The 20,719-nt window shown below is 31.1% G+C and overlaps 1 protein-coding gene across 1 annotated transcript; it reads left to right on the top strand.

Moving 5' to 3' along the window:
* The first annotated feature begins 14,098 nt into the window (after window positions 1-14,098).
* On the top strand, window positions 14,099-16,139 carry LOC115975179 (phospholipase A1-Igamma3, chloroplastic-like). The gene is made up of 2 exons (XM_031095875.1): window positions 14,099-14,688; window positions 14,812-16,139. Exons 1-2 carry the CDS (start codon window positions 14,339-14,341, stop codon window positions 16,010-16,012), a joined length of 1,551 nt encoding a protein of 516 aa, XP_030951735.1. The 5' UTR covers window positions 14,099-14,338; the 3' UTR covers window positions 16,013-16,139.
* The last annotated feature ends 4,580 nt before the right edge of the window (window positions 16,140-20,719 follow it).

Genomic DNA, 20,719 nt, shown 5'->3' with positions numbered 1-20,719 from the left:
TTTCTCTTCATTCACACACAACATCTAGCATTCACACTTTTCTTTCCATCTTTGAGATACGTAAAAAAAGAATAAACAATTAAATACAAATAAATAGTGTTAATGTAAATTTACATAATTATTATAATAAATTTGTAAATTTACACAACTATACGCAAACTAATATGCATCAATCTTAAGCAAAATTATGTAAATTATGCACATTTTTCTATTATACGCGACTGACTGATGTGAAGTGAATTTTTCTTCTCAAAAAAATATTAGGTCCATTTTAAATTTTTTTTTTTATAATCCTAGATTACGTACATTGGTTTTTTCTTTACATAGATTAGGTACATTTTTTTAAACTCCTTTTAACAAAAGATTAGGTTCAAATTCGTCTATTCCCAGAAGAACGTAATAATAATTTGTGTTTTGACCAAATAGTGAAAAGCAATCATGATGTAGCAAGTATGGAGTAAAAAAAAAAAAAGGAAAAGAAAAAGTACTTGAATGATTTTTTTTTGGTCATGGCCTCTATTTAAAAAAAAAAAAAAAAAAAAAAAAAAAAAAAAAAAAAACTTGCCTACAATCTAACCCCAGGTTTGTGCAACTAATATTTAGTATTTGTTACTTTCTTACAGTTTTTTTTTTTAATTTTTGATTATATAATTTTAATTTTGTCTAACTTGTTTTTTTAAGCAAAATAAACCAATGAAAAATATTTTATCAAATGAAAACTTATGTAATTTTTTTTTTTTTTATTATTAATTTTGTGGTGGTGTTCAAACCTTGCACTAGGCATCATAGTGGGTGTTGGCATCAGAATCTCAGGTGCTTTTGCTGTGGAGATTTGTCACACAATATAGTATATACATGATCATGGTGAACCCTTTAAATAAAAGATCTTTTTAAAAAATTGTTATGTGTAAAATTTTATCATGAAATAGTTGAAAGGATTATCGTGAAACCATTTTTATGTAGTCTTTGGTTTGAAAATTTAATATACCTCCGGTATATAAAGTTAGAGGAATATAACTTTTGGGAATATGAAATTATGAATATCTAAGAATACAATTATATGTATGTTTGTGTTTAGTTTAATTAGAAATTTAGTAAATCTTTTAACTTGTGTGTGTGTGTTTTTTTTTTTTTTTTGGGAAATACGATGCCGGATGAATTGTTCTTGATGATAGTTATTATCAGACCAAGACACCAATTGATTTTTGGTGTAGGTGAAATTGAACCATATATTTTTTATTCAACTATCAGAGATTTTATCGGTTGAATTAATTAGAACCCACTGAATAGGTCTATATAAATTATCTATATCTTCTATATATATATACAAGATGATTTATTTCTTTCAATTAGATTTTTATGTAATTCAAAAATATTTTCATTAATAAAGAGTAATTTTATTTAGAAATATAATAAAGTTTATCTTTTTTATTTGTTTAAAAAATTTCTAAATTTCTAAATTATAATAAATATAAATTATTAATTTTTTAAAAAATAAAATAAAAGAACTTACGTGCACACTCAAATGCTAGTTATTAATAATAATTTTTTTTGTTTAGTAGAATTTCACTTTCTGACAAAGACAGTTTTGCGTCCAATCCAATCTACCAACCATGCTAGTCGGTAGTTGGATTGGACCCAATACTATATTTATCAATTTTATCTGATCTAAGAAAAGTTTGACTGTGCACCATGCAGATCTCGCAAAAATCAATTTCGCCTACTATCTCACAAAATTTGATAGTGCACCGTGCAAAATTGTAGTAGGCGAAAGTCAGACAAAAAATTGTAGTAGGCGAAAGTTTTCAATTTCTTTCTTTGGGGTAGCTTTTTACTCAACTTGACGCCATCCCTTATGTCATTGGGTCTTTCTTTCTTTGGGGTAGTTTTTTATTTGACGCCATCCCTTATGTCATTGGGAAAGGGTACTGCACTGCTGGACACATAAAAATGTACGATTTTTTTATCAAAAAAAAAAAATATATATATATATATATACACACACACGATTTTATATACAATTTGTCACCTGAGTTATAAGAGGTGGAGTATCTCTATATGACCTATTATCACACATATGATAAGTTGTATATTTTTATGTGTCCATAGCCTTACTCTATTGATAATGATAGATTAATAGTGTCTTAATAAATAAAATTTAGATATACACCCAATTTCAACTTCACAATGTTGTAGGAAAAGCTTTCCTAAAAACAAAATTTCCTAATTTACTTATTTTAAAAGTTTAAAAGGTAACAAAGTGTTTTTATATAAACGGTTGATGTAATTAGTGATTATAAGTAAGTAAAAATTGATTTTGATGATAGATCCAGATAAGAGAACCAGTAAGAATTTGTTATATTAATAGTTTGTATAAATGTTGTAAAATAGTTTGTGACTATAACATTACTTTTTTATTTATAATATTCAGCTTTTATACTATTATTATGTAGATGTGTATATATATATATATATATATATATATTTTTTTTATATATATATAAATATGATAAGATTTAACCTACAGATTTCACTCTATGATGATTGTTGTTTATCATTAGGCCAAGATACTAATAATTTTTTTTTAAATCAATTTTTTTTTTTTTTATTGTAAGCTCGGTTATAACTAAGTCTTAAATATTGGTTTTGTACTTCTGTTATAAATCAAACATTATGATTGTGTGCAGTATATAATATTAGTATTATAGATTTAGGCGCATTTTGTACAAATGGTTATATTATTATATCATAACCAGCATGCTCAAACTTGGAGCGAATCATAACTTTTATAGTATAAGTTGCAAAAACAATTGGCCATTTTTTGTTTTTTTGATTAAGAGAAAAATGAAAATAGTAGATGAGACTTATAGTTTTTAAAAAAAATTAAATTGATGTGATTATTTTTAATAAAATGTAGTTGATATAATATATTAGATTTACTAAATTAAACTATCTATATTTTTTTCCTATAAAAAAAAAAACTATTAATATTTGTTATTTGAAAGTGTTTTAAATTTTGTAATTTTTTTTTTTAAGGAAACAATGCATTTTTTACATACAATTATTATATAAGATGAGATATTTTGTAAATAATGTAATGTGTGGTTGAGATTTGTTTCTAGTACTCCTTATAAATGATTTATCATTTACACATCTTAAATGGCCTAAAAAAGAATCAAATATATAAGATATTAACAACATAAATGAAATGTAATTTTATCAATAACCTACCAATATTACTCTAAGAATTTGACATAATTGTCAATGAATCAGCTCCCTTTTCTACACAAACCTCTCCTTAGTCCACACAATGCATTACCAAAGTGGACCAAATAGACTAAAGTGGACCAAATGGACTGATTGGACTAAATTAAGAACCTACCAACATTACACTAAGGTGGCTATATAATTGTTAATGAAGTAACTCCTTTTTCTACGCAAATATCTCCTCATAATGCATCACTGAATGGGCTGAAGTGGACCAAATTGGACTGTAGTGGACTGAACTAGACTTAATAGGCCGAATTAGACTAAAATAAAGCAAATGGACAAAATAGACCGTAATGGACCGAATTGGAACAAAATAGAATAGATGAACTGAAATGGGCTTAAATAGATCGAAATGGACTTCAGTAGACCGAATAGAGCAAAGTGGACCGAAAAAGAACAAATGGACTAATTAGACCAAAGTGGACTAAACTAGACCTAAATGGACCATGGATAAAATGCTAAGCTGATATGGATGAAAAGGAGTGTGACAACAATAAATTCTAAAGTTTTAGATTTTAGATATTATATAGATATAGAGGTTTTAAGGTTTCAAAATGCTAATGGATAGATGAACAAGAATTCTCTCCAGTTTCTCAGTGAGTAGCATCAACTTCAAAATTTGGAATGTCACTAACCAAAGAAATCCTTATACTTAAACCATCTAAAAGCATGTAATTTCTTCCTCCCATTTAAAACTTTGAGAAGGACTTCTTTAGAAAAAGAAATCATTGAATCTGATTTCAGCTAGTCCAGTGATTACAATTAATCATAGTAAGCTCTGAATTTCGCTCGTAGAACCCTGTAAGATCATTCAATTATGACAGACCTAAAAATTGAATTTAAGTGATACATTTGCCAGATACAATCTGCTAGAATTGAAGACATGTTTCACAAGGCAACATTGGAAATCAACCTTCTCTTTCACAAATTCATCTCAGATTGTGAGAAATAAAATACATACTGTGAATTCTACAGTACTTTGTAATCAGTATTGCTCGTAGTAACCATACACATGGAATGTCCAAGTTGCTATTGTAAAGTGAGCTCCAAATAGCCAGCTAGTAGCAAAAGCTAACTACCATACAAAGCGCCATTGTTGTCCGGAAAGAATGGTGATAAGCTACTCCCATTAATTTCTACTGAAAAATTGTCATTTCCCAGAACTGAATCAGGAAAGCCTACCATGCCAGAAATTTGGTACATCTGAAAACAACTGTTGATAGAAACTACAAGCAGGGCTGGAGCCCAAGAGAAGTTTATAAAAGCCCAATGTCTGATGCCTGATGGTGCTTCCATTTATTACTTTCAGCATTAAAACAAACCTTCTGTCAGAATAGATAATCTCTTGACTTTAAAACCTAAGAAATCAGTTTGCTGTTGAATTTTTATGTTTCTCTCACGTTAGACATTAACAAACCTTGTTCATCATTTTTTACTGACCAACTTGAGGCAAGTATTCTCTTTTCTTTCTAGTATCATGATACTTAAGCTATTTAAGAAAGGAAAATTATTAATTTACATTTTACTATCAACGTAAGATTTACATTGTAGACCAAACAAATGTGTACAATATTATACACGGTTATGCAAATGCAGGGGCGTAGCCAGGATTTTTTACATGGGGGGGCCGATTTTTGACAACGATAATTATCATTGTTGTATGGACAGTCTATATTTTTAGGTTGATATGGACCTCTTTTGAGATAAACTCGTCAGATTCATCTTGTTTATTAATAGGAAATTCACATATTTGTTTACGTGATCCTGGATCACAATCTATCTCTTCAGATTGAATTCTTGAATATTTGGAAGGGTGTTTATTAGGCATTGAAGTATCAACATTTATATCTATAACCACATTTGTTTCTACAACCATAGGTGTCCTAAATTCTAAATTGCTAACATCTTTTTTCTTAAAGAATGCATCAATTGTTTTTCGTTTGCTCATAATTCTTTAAGTTTTAAGAATATAACTCAAAAATTAACCTGAAAAGAACTTAAAAAATAAACTCTTAATTAGAAATTTTTACTTAATTATATGGATGTTATTCGTACTTAAGGAAAAAAAAATTTCCACTGTAATTTAAATAGTCAACCTATCATCATTCCTATTATTAATTATATGGATGTTATTCATACCTCCCCATGCCTCCAATCATATATTTCTCTAAAAATCTATGAAAAATTAAAGTGCATGTAAATATTTAAGTAAGCGTATATAGTTGAGAAGAAGAAAAAAAAAAAAAACACTAAAAAAAGAGATGAAGGTGTGCTGAAGAAAGAAAAGAAAACTGAAAACTTATCCTCTGAATGATTTATTTTAAGAAAGCAAGAAGAAAGAAAATAATGGTCAAGTTTTTTTTTTTTTTGGATCGTGAGGACTGAGTTTGAAAGGAGGGCTAAGCTGAGGTTTTGTTTTGTTTGGGGGCTGCTGGTATTAGTGGAGTGGGCGGTGGCGTGTACACAGAAGACAAGAAGAGAATAAAAAGAAGAGAAATGATATGTCTACAATATTTTTATAACATTTTTACAACAAATTCTAAGTGGCAGGTTGTTATTGATTGTTATTGTTGGAGCAAAAAAGTAATCTTAGTGTTAGATTCAAATTTGAACCAATAATAACTAACCACTTATGATTTGTAAAAATACTGTAAAAATTTTGTAGATGTAGCAACTCTTTAAAAAAATAGCAAAAGAAAGGGTTCTAATTTTGAGATTGAGAATGGGTGATAAAATGTTAATTTGTTGAGTAGTGCCTTTGGGTATTTAAATATAAGGGGGCCATGTTTTGTTTTATTAGAAGATAAAAGTAGCCTACAATTGAAACTAAAGCTGCTTGGGTCTGGGAGTGAAATGAACAGAAAAGGGAGGGGGGGCCGGATGTAAATAATTGGGGGGGCCCAATTAAAATTTCAATATAACTTGCTGGACTTTTTTTTTTTTTTGCAGGGGCCACGGCCCCCCCAAGGGGCAACGTGGCTCCGCCCCTGCCTCCAAATGTGTTCTGTATTGTACACTATGTAAAGTAATAAAATAATAATCAACAACTTTCTGGTAGTATGACTGTATGAGGCTTAATTTTTTAAAGTAATGAAGTGGCTTCAAACATTATTCATGGAGCTGGAAGAATCCGAGCCTCAACAGATGCGAGCCTGTTGTCTACACTAGCACTGATGCCAAACTCCTTTTCATAGGGATCTTTCTCATGGTAATTTTGATGAACTGTTTGCAGAGACATTGGAGAAATGTCAGATCTTTTGCTGAATTTTCATTATTATTTGCAATGACCAGTGATTTATCTTTTGCTGACATACATCAGGGGATAATTTAAGTGTAAAGGTAAAAGGTAGTTGAAATAGTACTTTGAGACTCATAAATAGTACCAAAAAATGTATCAGAGTCCATAAATAGTAGCAAAAATAAACTAAATATTGAAATAATTTTCATTTTTCATCTTAATCCAAATGCACACTACCGATTGATCCTAAGAGCAGAAAAGATAAGTAGACACTTGAACACAGTAACCAACCACCTTCAAATTCAATCTTGGCTGTGGTAAAGAAAGTGAATGCCTACAGCTACAAGTACTAAGGCTAAAAGAATCCTTCATCAAACTCACTCATTTTTTGATGACATTAAAAAGCAATAAGTAGTAAAGAGAGAGCTTTAACAGGAGGTAAGACTATATGATGAAGATTTAGGATCAGGACGCTCTAGAGTTCTTAGGATAACTCTATCATGGAGTAACTTAAATTTTATCCATCCATTTTGGATTAGATTTTTCCATGTTATCAACATTTAAACAAATACAAATTATCACAATTATGGTATCTATTGAAATTATTGATCACAGCAAAATCCATTGTCATGGTGGAGGTACCTATAAACTTACTAATTCAAGATTTAAACCATTGTCATATGCTACAAGATCTTTTATTGATCAAGTAGAATCCAACTCATTCATTCTTTAATGTTCATGAAAGCAATGAATGAAGAATGGGATTTAAAGATAATTGGTAAGGAGGAAAGTTCAAAACAGAGTTCGGAAGATGCATGAAAAATAAAATTTTTGGAACGTGACACAATTAAAAAGTAAAAATTAATTAACTTAGTCAATAATCATATAATTTAACAGTACCTGAAAATTAATGATTTTATGGATTGGAAAATATGGCTTTAAAGGTTTAGGGTTATATCTCTCAGGTCAATCGCCAATGGGTAAGCTCAAATAGACCTTACTCATTCCAAACCACACTTTTTCAAAATTTTATATTAAAAAATTATATGGCTTGGCCTTGGGCCATGCAAAAATTGAGGAAAGAATGTGTCCAAAGTTTTTTTTTAGTGAGTTTAACAACTAATAGGAGTCCAAAGTATTTTTTGAGTTTTCCTTTGTATGGCATTTTGGAAAAATGGACATTAACACATAGTTTTAATTTTTTTGAATGGTATAAAATAAGCCAGGTATCAAATCTATTAGCGATCTTTTTGGAAATAATATTTTTTTACTCAAAGTTTGTTTTTTTTTTTTTTTTAATAAAACCTAAAAAAGGTTAATTACATTGTCAATCAAATTTTGGGTTCTGTTCACTTTTGTCTATCTACATTTTTTTTTATTACTTTTTCTTTTTTAGAAAATTTTAACCTGTAGTATTTGTTTTTTATGATAACTTTTTTTCGTCAAATTAAAACATCAATAGTTATCATATCTCATGCGTATTTCTTGTTTCTATTTTTTGGTTCCTCAAACCATGTGATTGACCAAAAATATCAATTAAACACACAAAAAATAGCAAACCTTCAGGTTGGCTTATTGTGGAACATTTGTGGCTGATTGGATAGCTTGAGCTTGACCCTTCATCTAAGTTCTGACTCGAATAATGAGGCCCGCCTGTGCGTGTCTGATCGGCGTGCAAGGGTGGACGGTGGACCCAGTAGGCTCAGAAAGAATCCCAATTTGTACAAGGTGAAAACTGAAAAGTAATGCAATGCAAGAAGAAAGAAATAAAGGAAAAACAGAGAAGAACGAGAGCGAGAGAGAGAGAGAGAGAGATTTGATGGAAGAAAATTCTGTTCTTATTCATTACTGAATCTCGATCAATTGCTCCAAACTCTGACACGTGTACATAAACAGTAACAGACTACTGCCTTCCTCAACAACACTATGCTACCTGTAGTTTACCTCCTATTTTACCTATACTATAGGCTTTTTACCAGCAGTCTTATCACCAACTTTGTTAGCAACTTTACCATCAGCAGCATGTGCCTGATGTGCCGTCACACAAGGAAGCCTCTAGAGTCCAGAATACATATAAGGAGCTAAGGACTACCAAACCTCGAGGACGAGCAGTGCCAACTAGTTTACGGTACAAGGAAACTTTTCAAACTTTTTATTTTTTTATTTATTTTTATTAAATATAAATTTTAACAAAATCTCTGTAAGATGGTATTTTCTTACTATATTTTTTATGTTCATAAAATTTTAAAAAAATAAAAAAATTAATAACTATATTATCAATCAAATATTTAATTTTAAAATTTTTGTAGTTTTAAAGTATGCATAAAAATTAAATTTATAGATCGAATAATAAATAATATTTGATTTTAACAAAATTTGACATGTGTGTTAAAAATATAAAAAAAATGTAATTTAATAGTTAGATTTTCAAAAAATGTAACAATGTTAAATTTTTAGTGTGAATTTGAAGAATTTCTCTCTAAACTAATTTTTAATCTCTCTTGTATTAGCATTTATTGTGTCCCACCAACGTTTATTTACATATAATAATATTAGCATGGTTCCATTTGCCTACAATTTGGGACCTACCACTACGAGTGTGTATCAAACCTAACAACCAAACAAAGCAAACTCAACCCAACCCTATGCTTCGGGTTGGTTTTTATGGATTAGAATTTTATTTTGAACCTTAGTTCGGGTTTGGTTTCATTTGGATTGATAGTATTTTTAACCCATTTAACCCAACTTGACCTGTTATGTATATAAGTTTATTCTATCATCCTATTTTAATTTTTTAGTTTGATTGGTTCTGGTATTTTGATAACTAGTTAGATGAATTTGGAAATTTGAAATATAATTTTAGCAAATTTATTATATGAATTGTAATAATTTATTGAAAAAAAAATTGTTTAAATAATTTATGAAAGCCCAATTTTTCACAAAGCATAACATTTGTATGCATAACCCACTGATTCAAGTCAACCTATGTCAGTTGGAAATCTCTCCAAAAGGACTAGACCTTCCCTGCCATTATATATAAATTGACCCTCAATCATCATGAATTTAACTGGACCATGACTAGCTACTTCTCTAAGATTATTGTGGCTCTCTGCTATTCGTTGGTCTATATCCATAATGCTGATGTGGTCCAACTCCATTAGGTCTGTGTAAAAGTAAATTGCATGTTAAAAAAAAAGAAAAAGTGTAAAGCATATTGTTTCTTGAATGCTGCCAATTTTATTGGAGAGATTTCCAAATGAATCCTTGATATCGGTCGGTGAAAATTATCGTGTGTGATAATTTATTTAGACCTGGAAATTAGAATTGATGCCTCCTTAAAGAGTGGCTAGTTTTGTTGACCATATGGCCTCTTTCACAAAGAAATTTCAGTAAATAATAAGAATCTGCTAGGTAAGTCAATAGTCATCCCACTATTGCAATAATAAATACAAAAATTGAGCTCACAAAGTTAGGATCATCAAAAGTTTCAAAACATAGACCCATCAAATATATGTATAAAGACGGTCAGTGGAATCGTAGATTATAGAAACGGATTGTTGATTATAAGATTTTAAGTATTTTATAACTTAGAGCAAAAAACATATTGATTGTAATTTTGTATGTTGAATAATCATCTAAATTATGTCTTTATCCATATAAAAAAAATTGCATGAATATAATGTAATTTGTATACCATATATCACTATGTATATACTAACGAAACAAATATGCTTAAGTTTCAACTTAATCTATTTAAAAAGCTAAAAAAATGCTTAATTAGCATCCAAATACCTAAATAACCATCAAGACTCTATAATGCCACAATCTAAGCAAATAATTAGAATACTAAACCTAACCAGATACATCAATTAATGAACGATCTACACCAATTCAAATTGATTCTATGGGGTAGGATCCTTTAGAGTAGGATTGTTGGAGCTTACATTCCATCATCCAAGATTGTAAGGATCCTATCCCATAAAAGATTCTCTAGATTAATTTGGATCATTTTTATGGGGTAAGATCGTAGGATCTTAAGATTCTAAGATGTAGGATTGAAATTTTGATAACCATATTATAGACTAATAATATGATATATATATATATATATATTTATATTTATATCTTTCATTCTTTTAAAGGCAGCATATTTTAGATCCTTATGATCTAAAATATTATTAGCATGTTTTAAATGAATCTCAATTTGTATATTATTAGCAAAAATGTGCTTATCTTTAAGAGAATATGACTTTGCCAGCCTGACTGCCTGAGTGAACAAAAAGAAGGATTATACAAGAAGAAGAAGCTTCCATCCTGGTATGTCCTATATTGGAACTAGGTAGTTTTTCTTTGTTTTTTATAATATGAGATATAAGAACACCACTTAATTCAAGCTTATTGATTTGGATTCAATTATATTATATTAATCACTCATTTTTTTTCTTTATCATTTTATATAGGACTCCACATACACGTAATTACCGAACAATAAACATATTATCATCCCTCAAGCAATCACAATAAACTTATTTTTTGTTGATGTGCCTAAAATCATGTGGGGTCTATTTCTATGTTGGCTTCATTAACATTATAATGGCACGAACGGTTAACAATAAATTTATTTGTTTCTTGAGAAACAAACACAAGGGAGAAAACATCACCATCTACTTTGTAGCTTAGTCAAAACTGACAAATTTTAATGGGCAACCCACACTATTGAGCTCGCTAGGGTGCTGCACTTTCTTAAACTCCACCTTTTTTGCTATCTAACGCTCCTGACCCACATTTCACCAAGGTTTTTAGACCTGAATTGTTCATTGAACCATAAAAGAGAGAGATTTAAGGTTTTTAAGATCGAACCAAAGTCGAACCGTGATGACATCATAATTAATTAAAGTTTAAATATAGATATTAAATTTATAAAACTAGCAAAATTGACAATATATCTATACATGTGAGGGAAATTTAATGATTTTTAAGTAAATATTTAATAATTAAATAAGAAAGTTAATAAAATAAAATAAAATAATAACCATGAAAACATTAAAATTTATGATTAATTTTTGAAGTAAAGTTGAATATTTTTGAAGGATTTTAATTATAATTTTTTTTATTCCTTGTAAGAGATGGATAATTTAATTAAGTAGAATAAAATTGTGTTAAGTTGTTGTTGTTGTTGTTGTTGTTTTTTTTTTTTTTTTTTTTTTTAATGCTAAGGGGTTGGACCGCATGATTCTCACCGGTTCATGCGGTCCAACCCCGGTTTTAGGGGTTCATAGAATTAATAAAAAATTTAGTTCTTTAGGCTTAACAAACCGGTTTTCATCCCGGTTCTTGATTTTCACGGTCCGACCTTTCGGTTCGGTCTGGTTCTGAAAACCTTGCATTTAACTTCCTTTTATTTTTATTATTATTTTTTTCCTCTTTGAGTAATTATGTATAGTCTCGAGAAAGAGAAGAATATATATTTATCATAAAGTATAGTCTAGAGAAGGTTAAAATATAAGAAACTATATATATACATGAAAGTCACTGTCAATGAGAATATTCATTACACCTATTCAGTATAAGATAGTTTAGAGGAAAATTGATTTTGGTGGGATAAAATTTTATTTTTTGTTATATGATTATGACCTGAAAATAATTTTCTATGTTTGGTTACATAAAAAATTTCCACAAACCGATTTACACTATACAACCTTTTATTAAGGCTGCATTTGGCAATATGTAAAATGTTTTCTGAGTGTAAAATATTTTCAATTAAAAATATTTTACGGAAAGGAAATCATTTTTTCCTGTTTGGTTGTGTCTTGTAAAATACACTTGAAAAGGTATTTCCAGTGTTTGGTTTTGCATGTAAAACATTTTCTAGATAATGCTCAAAAACCTTGCCTAATATAAGCAAATCCAGCAAAAACAAATCAATTGCAACCAAGAACAAATTATTGTTACTACCTTAACCAAATCATGTAAACAAAATAAAAACACACTATATGAACCCCATAAAATCCCAGATCTTGAGGGAAAAGAAAGGAGGTGGGTCTTGAGGGAAAAGAATGGAGGCGGATGGGTCGACCGAGGTGAGTTGGTGAGGATGAGGGATGGGTTGGTGAGGACAAGGGATGGGTCAATGGAGGTGGGTCAGCGGAGGACGAGGACAAGGGATGGGTCGGTGAGTATGAGGGATGGGTCGGCGAAGTGGGATGGGTCGGCGAAGTACCCTCTCCTTGCTCGGCTTGGACTTCACATGAGTGATGAGAGGTCTTCTTTCTCTCTTTCTCTGGGTGTGAGTTTCGAAAATGTGATTTGAAGGTAAATCAAACCCGTAATCCATTTTACGAGTTGAGGGGAAAATTTTACGATCAAAATTCAAAATTTCCAATTTGACTTTATTTTACATGTGCATCCAAACACACACAAGGGTGTAAAATATTTTCCTAATTCCATTTACACCCGAAACAAATGCAGCCTAAGTTTTAACCCTTTTTCTCCATTTTGATAATATATAATTTTTCATTGATCATTTGAAAATATTTTCTATTGACTAACAATTTCAGTTATACCAAACACTGAAATATGGAAAAAATTTTATGCAAAACCAAAATTTCACAACTTCAAGACCTCTGTTGCCTTGAAAATATGGGTACTGATTTATACTCTTCAACAACCCCTATATATATCAACACCACGTACCCTGCTGGTTACCCCACTCATAGAGTACTTGAGAAGCTATTTGGTTCATCAATTTTCATAATTTATATTTCTGTTTCCATAACTCATAACTCAAAAATGATGGGACCTATAGCTAAAAGTCTGTTTGACACCACCATAACTCTGTTTCCATCACTAAATTCTCTAATTTTTGAGTTATGAAAACTGAAAACACATTTTAGCTGTTTTTAGTTTCCGTAACTCATAACTCAATGGTATTTCCGAAAATAAACACACATGGAGGGACCCACAACCACACCTTTTGACCTTTTTTTTTTTTTTCCCTTTCTTCTCCTGGGTTTGGTCTTCAGTTCTTCCTTATTTTTATTTTTTGTTCTTCTTCTTCTTTCACTGGTTCGGTCTTCAGTTTTTTTCCCCCTTCTTCTTTCATTGGTTCGATCTTCAGTTCTTCCTTTTATTTTTCCTTCTTCTTTCACTGGCTTCTGTCTTCAGTTCTTGCTTCTTCTTTTTTTTTTTTCCTTATTCTTTCATTGGGTTCGGTTTTTTTTTTTTTTTTTCCACTGGGTTTGATGAGTTTGGGTATTAAAAAAAAAAAAACTGCACAAAGTGACAGGTATGGGGCCCATAAACAGTGTGAAAAATATTGAGTGATGATGCCAAACAGGTATAGTATTTTAAGTGATGAGTGATAAGTGATGAGCTATAAGTGATGGAAATTGAGTGATACAAGCTAATGATGAGTGATAAGTGATGAAAATTAAGTGACGGAAATTGAGTGATAAAAAAAAAAAAAAACGCATCCAAACAGTCTCTGAATTTCTCTCGCATTGATCTTTTCTCTCTCACACCCATATTGGCCTATAACAATAGCCACTCTTCAGCAACCAATTACTTCCAACAGTTATTGCTCATCGCTTTCTTGTCCAGATCTTACAAGTATTTTCCACCCATTCTCTCTCCCTTTCGCCCTTGCATACACACAGAAGTGACAGGACAGGACCCCATAAGCCACAAAATCCTCATATCAAGCACTGTGTTTCTTCTATATTCCTCACACATTTGACATCATTGCAAATACAACCCACTTAATTTTCTCTCTCTCTCTCTAAAAAAGAAAAAAAAAAAGCCTTCTAGGCCAAGAGGAGAGAAAAACCTTTCATGGATTCTTTGCTACTATCACTCAACATTAATCCCAAGTCATCAAACCCCCCACCTCTTTCTCAATGCCTCCTACCAAGATACAACCTCAACAAATCCAAAAATCTCCTCTTTTTAAACAAACCCTTTTCACCGAAGCCAAGAACATCTATAAACTGCTCTTCAGTCTCAAGCTTAACCCCACAGTTGGATAAATTACCAGCTCAAACTCTAGTTTTCGAGGAAGAAAAGGAGGAGGAGAAGGAGGAGGAGGAGCCTCTTTGTGAAATTTGGAAGGAAATTCAAGGCTGCAATGACTGGGAAGGACTTCTAGACCCCATGAATTCCCACCTCCGAAATGAAATAATCAGGTTCTCCAAATTCTTCTTAAAGCTTAGAACTCAAGACCATCTATTCTGATATTGATTGATTGTCCAAAAATTTTAAACTTTGAAGAAATTATAAATTTAATCACTCAACCGTTATTCTAATAGGTATGGAGAATTTGCACAAGCTTGCTATGATTCCTTCGATTTTGACCCTCACTCCAAGTATTGTGGCACATGCAAATACCAAGGAGCCCATTTCTTCGAAAAGCTTGACATGGCTAACTGTGGATACGAAATCAGCCGCTACTTATACGCAACTTCAAACATCAACCTGCCCAATTTCTTTCAAAAAGCCAAGATGAGCAGCGTTTGGAGCACCCATGCAAACTGGATGGGCTATGTAGCAGTCACCACCGATGAAGAAGAGGTCAAAAGGCTAGGGCGTCGTGATATTGTTATTGCATGGAGAGGCACAGTCACCTACCTTGAATGGATATCTGATCTCAAGGATATTCTCCACCCTGCTAACTTTGGTGATGACCCAACAATCAAGATTGAAACAGGGTTCTATGATTTGTACACAAAAAAAGAAGATGCTTGCAAGTATTGCTCATACTCAGCTCGTGAACAAGTTCTAGCTGAGATCAAGAGGCTTACTGATTACTATAGAGGTGAAGAAATTAGTATCACAATCACTGGGCATAGTCTTGGTGCTGCTTTGGCTATATTAAGTTCTTATGATATAGCTGAGATGAGGCTAAATATTGTGCGTGATGATGAGTGTGTGACAAATAAAATTCCCATCACAGTGTACTCCTTTGCAGGTCCTAGAGTGGGTAACCTTAAATTTAAGGAACGGTGTGATGAGCTTGGAGTTAAGGTACTAAGAGTGATTAATGTGCAAGATAAAGTACCAAATGTGCCTGGTATTATAGCAAATGAGAAATTCCAATTTCAAAAGTATGTGGAGGATGCTATGTCATTTCCTTGGAGTTATGCTCATGTTGGAGTGGAACTTGCGTTGGATCACACTCATAGTCCATTTCTAAAGCCCACTAATGATATGGGTTGTGCACACAATTTGGAGGCTCATATACACTTGGTGGATGGGTACCATGGCAAGGGGAGGAGGTTTTGCTTGGTGAATAAGAGAGATATTGCACTTGTCAACAAGTGTTGTGATTTCTTGAAGAGTGAGTACGGTGTGCCACCATGTTGGAGGCAAGATGAGAACAAAGGGATGGTGAGGAATGGTGATGGGAGATGGGTTTTGCCAGAGAGACCTAGATTGGAGGCACACCCTCCTGATACTGCTCACCACCTTGAGCAAGTGCTCAAGATTGCTCGTTCTAATAATGATGGTTGAGTAATAATAAAGCACATTAATTGATCGTTTTATTTTTGTTCTATGGTTTCTTAAAGTTGTGGCATTGTACAAGCTGCAAGATGTAACTCACCATTCACCTCAATAAAAGTTCACCAGAAAAGACTTGTGTTTGGATTCTTTGAAATGATATTTAAATTAACCTTGCTTCTTTCTTTGTAAGCTTATTTTTAATCGAATGTTTGTTAATTAGACCCATAAGTCAGTAAGTGGAAGTATATATTTCTTCGTTCCGTTAAAATAATTATTAAATGACTAAATTCACTTTTTTTTTTTTTTTTTTAGTATCATCAACTTTTAAAATAACCAATAATTTACTATACATTCCTATAATTTCCAAATTTGCTTTACTCTAGAGAGATATTTATTATCAGTATCTAAAACCATTATTGATTACTAACTAGAAAAATAGGGGCTCTCTTATGAAACCCTCCAATTAATCAAAACAAATGAATTTGTTTCTACTTTCTTGTCCTAGCTAGGTAGATTCGTTTTAAACTTTTCAATGGCAGAAAAAGGTGGGAGGCCATCAAATTGTTGGAGCTAGCGGAGGACCTTTATTATTTATCCTGTCTATCTGCATTGCCATATTAGTGCTAGAAAATAAGTTATCATGTCAATTTTATTTTGACTCATAATGATGGTTTTAGAGTGATGGGATAAACTACAGAACGATGCCCGACTGCCCGGTCAAGTGTCAACATTCATGGGGTTTTACTTTTACCCATTTTTGTATACATTCATGAAGTTACTAATTTGTAGATCAAAACAATTCAAAATAAATATACCTTTCAAGTTAGGAAAGTTACCTTTCACTTGAAATTACTTTTACCCTTATTTTTTTTCTTTTTTTGGAATATCTTTTGTGGGGGCTATGACCCAAAGTAACGAGTTGGGCCTTGGGCTTGTTCGAGGACACTAGCGAGTCCGAGGAGACAACATGACTTAGATGATCTACATTACAAGCCTTATCATGGGAGACAAAGAAAGAAGGTCTGAGGAGGACCTTCTCCTCGGACACCGAAAATCCGGAGCAAACGTATGTTCAAATTGTTGAGGCACACTCCCTAAGCACGTGAAAAGGAAGAAAACTCAAAATATCTAAGGAAAGGCTGCCACCACTACATTAAATACAATATAGTTGCTTTTCTAGCCGCATTAATGTGGAAAAGACTCCTGAACAGTACTACCTTGGTTGCCGCAACTCACAAAGGACTGTAAGGGGTGTCTGATGGGATAGATGCTCAGGTATGAGTCCAAGTGACCAACAAGTGTAAGGTCCAGATGATCAGAGATAGCCTATATAATGTAAGAAAGCTCCAACAAGAGGGGGGCAGAGAAGAAAGGAAGAAAAAGGGAGAGAGAAATTGAGAGCATGTAAAAGAACCCTAATATGGTGATTTATGATCCTAAAAATTCCAATCTCCTCGGACAAATGGTCTTTTGACCGTGACAGATCTTATTTCGTGTTCATTTACCCTTAAATCCCATGCAAGCCGTAATTCAACTCATTTTAACCTAGTTCTTCAACCCATACTCTACATAAATTCATTGTATTGGGCTCTTTGGATCAAGACTCTAGAAAATCTGGAGTTGGGCTCCAAATCCAGTCCCTACACCTTTCAAGTTAGTAAAGTTTGTATTTTTTTTAATTATTTTAAAATTTGAACTAATTTGAATGGTGTATAACACTAGCTAGCCTTAATATGTTACAAGTTTGAGCAATATTAGAGATGAAAATGGATGAAGCCCCTATTAAGTCCCTTTATTTTAGGTTAATTATATTAAAATACTATATCACTAATTCATTGAAGGAAGAAATTATAATATGATGAACCAGTCAAAGTTGATGGGGCATACCTTTATTTGTATATAGAATTTAGAATACACTATAAATTCAAATCCTAAGGAGAGAGGCTTAAGCACCAACAAATAATAATATTCAGCAAAAAAAAAATAAAAACCTACAAATAATATAAAGGGTAAATTATAAATTACACTTCTTAAAATTTTGGAGTGTTTGGATTTTACACCTTAAAGTTTTAGAACTTGGATTTTAACCCCTGAAGTTTGAGATTAATGTTTGAATTTTACACCCTAACATTTTAGAATTTTAATTTTACTCCCTAAATTTTAGAGGTATTTGGATTTTACTCCTCAAAATTTTAGGATGTTAAGATTTTACACCTTGAAGTTTTAGAATTTGAGTTGTAAAATCCAAACACTCCCAAACTTTTGGAGGTAAAATCCAAAATGTGAAACATCAAGGTATAAAATCCAAACACCCCAAATTTAGAGAGGTAAAATCCAGATTTTGAAATTTTAGGATGTAAAATCCAAAATACCTCCAAATTTTAGGGGTGTAATTTGCAATTTACCTTAATATAAATATTATACATAAAAAAGTGGTGTGACCTTTGATGGGGTGTAGCCCTATCATAGTTTCTTGTTCTACAAAATTCATGGAAATAACTATTTTTAAGGGTTTTTTATTTATTGATTAAGAGAACTACCTTTTAATAATAAGTCTTCATCTATAGAAATTAATAAAACGTAATTAAGTAAGTTTATTCCAAAAATATTCAGTTTTCAAAATTTCCAACACACTTAAAAGTTCACATCATTACTCATTTCCAAACGATGTAAAATTAGCATATAGAGATCAAAGGTTTTTTTTTTTTTTTTGGTTATAAGATATTTTTTTGTACTAATTAATCAAGGTTTTGTCTTGCATTGTAAGTAGAAGCATTTTCCTGTCTCAATAGACCTTTGGAGGCATAATATTTATTTCATATGAAAATAGGTCTCGTGAGAAATTTTCTAAGGGGAAGAAGTTTTGATTCGTTTTATGTTGTGATTTCAAATAAAAATGTGTTTTTCTAAAGTCTAAGGGTGATGTGGGTAACAGAGAGCAAACAGAATGAATCACAAGTGAGCAAAGTGTTAAGTTTTAAACCACGGGTAGGCAAAGTGCAAATTGACCAAACTACAAATGAATTTATTGTAATTATCCCTTTTTTTTTAGAAGAATTTTTTTTTGTACTAATTAATCAAGTAAATTTTCTCAAAAAATAAAAATAAATTACATAACCTCCCAGAATAAGGCAAACATAGTTGGGACAATTAAAATCAGATGACCTTAGGTCTATACAATGCACATCCATTCATCTCATTTTCACCAATATTGATTATATAGCTATACAATCGTACAGTCTATTATTAATGGTACTAGTATATAACTTGTGTATATATACAGTATAATTAAAAAAAAAATTACAATTACACACACATATCAATTCAAATTATACTCTTTTAAAAAAAAAAAAAAATTCTTTTGGATATACACATGAATTTACTATTCTTTTTTTTATTCTTTTTTTGTTTATTGGGTTTTTGATGATTTATTTACATTAGACTTTTCGTCTTTTGCAACTCATTAACTTACATAGAACAAAAATTTAAAAAAAAAAAAACTTAAATAGGACATGTGACACAAAATTAGATAACAATTGAAATCCAATTTAAAACCTAATTAGATTTTCTTTCATCAGCTTTACCTATTAATATATATATATACACACACATACACTTCAATCTATGACATTCGCTCTATGATGATCATTAATTATCATTTAGTGTATAACACATACATATATATGGTACAATTAAAAATTAACCTTGAAATGATATATAAATTAACCTTCCTTCTTTCTTTTTAAGCTTATTTTTAATCGAATGTTTGTTAGACCCATAAATCAGTAAGTGGAAGTATATATTTCTTCCTTCCTTTAAAATAATGATTAAATAACTAAATTCACTTTTTTTTTTTAATTTAAACTTTTAAAATAATCAATAATTTACTATACATTCCTATAATTTCCAAATTAGCTTTACTTAAGAGAGATATTTATTATCAGTATCTAAAACCATTATTGATAACTAACTTGAAAAATAGGGGCTCTCTTATGAAACCCTCCAATTAATCAAAACAAATGAATTTGTTTCTACTTTCTTGTCGTAGCTAGGTAGATTCGTTTTAAACTTTTCAATGGCAGAAAAAGGTGGGAGGCCATCAAATTGTTGGAGCTAGCGGAGGACCTTTATTATTTATGCTGTCTATCTTCATTGCCATATTAGTGCTAGAAAATAAGTTATCATGTCAATTTTATTTTGACTCATAATGATGGTTTTAGAGTGATGGGATAAACTACAGAACGGTGCCCGACTGCCCGGTCAAGTGTCAACATTCATGGGGTTTTACTTTTACCCATTTTTGTATACATTCATGAAGTTATTAATTTGTAGATCAAAACAATTCAAAATAAATATACCTATCAAGCTAGGGAAGTTAACTTTCACTTGAAGTTTTACCCCCCCGTTAGTAAAGTTTGTATCTTTTTGGATAAATTACATATTTGGTCCCTATACTTTACACTATATTTCAATATGGTCTCTAACCTTTCAATTGTGTCAATTTGGTCCCAAACCTTTCAGTGCCGTGTCACTTTAGTCCCTACAGTTATATCTTGAATGAAAATTCCTGACATAACAAACGGTCAAAATAAAATTTTAATTTATTGTCACATCAACGGAAGCTAATTTTTTATTTTGGCCATTAGACATATCATCAATTTTTATCCAAAAGATAGTAGTAAGGACTAAATTGACAAGGTACTGAAAGGTTAGGGA

Source organism: Quercus lobata, chromosome 1, assembly GCF_001633185.2.
Source record: "Quercus lobata isolate SW786 chromosome 1, ValleyOak3.0 Primary Assembly, whole genome shotgun sequence".
Lineage (NCBI taxonomy): Eukaryota > Viridiplantae > Streptophyta > Magnoliopsida > Fagales > Fagaceae > Quercus > Quercus lobata.
Note: the sequence above shows the minus strand (reverse complement) of the source record. Positions and strands in the feature narration are given on the sequence as shown.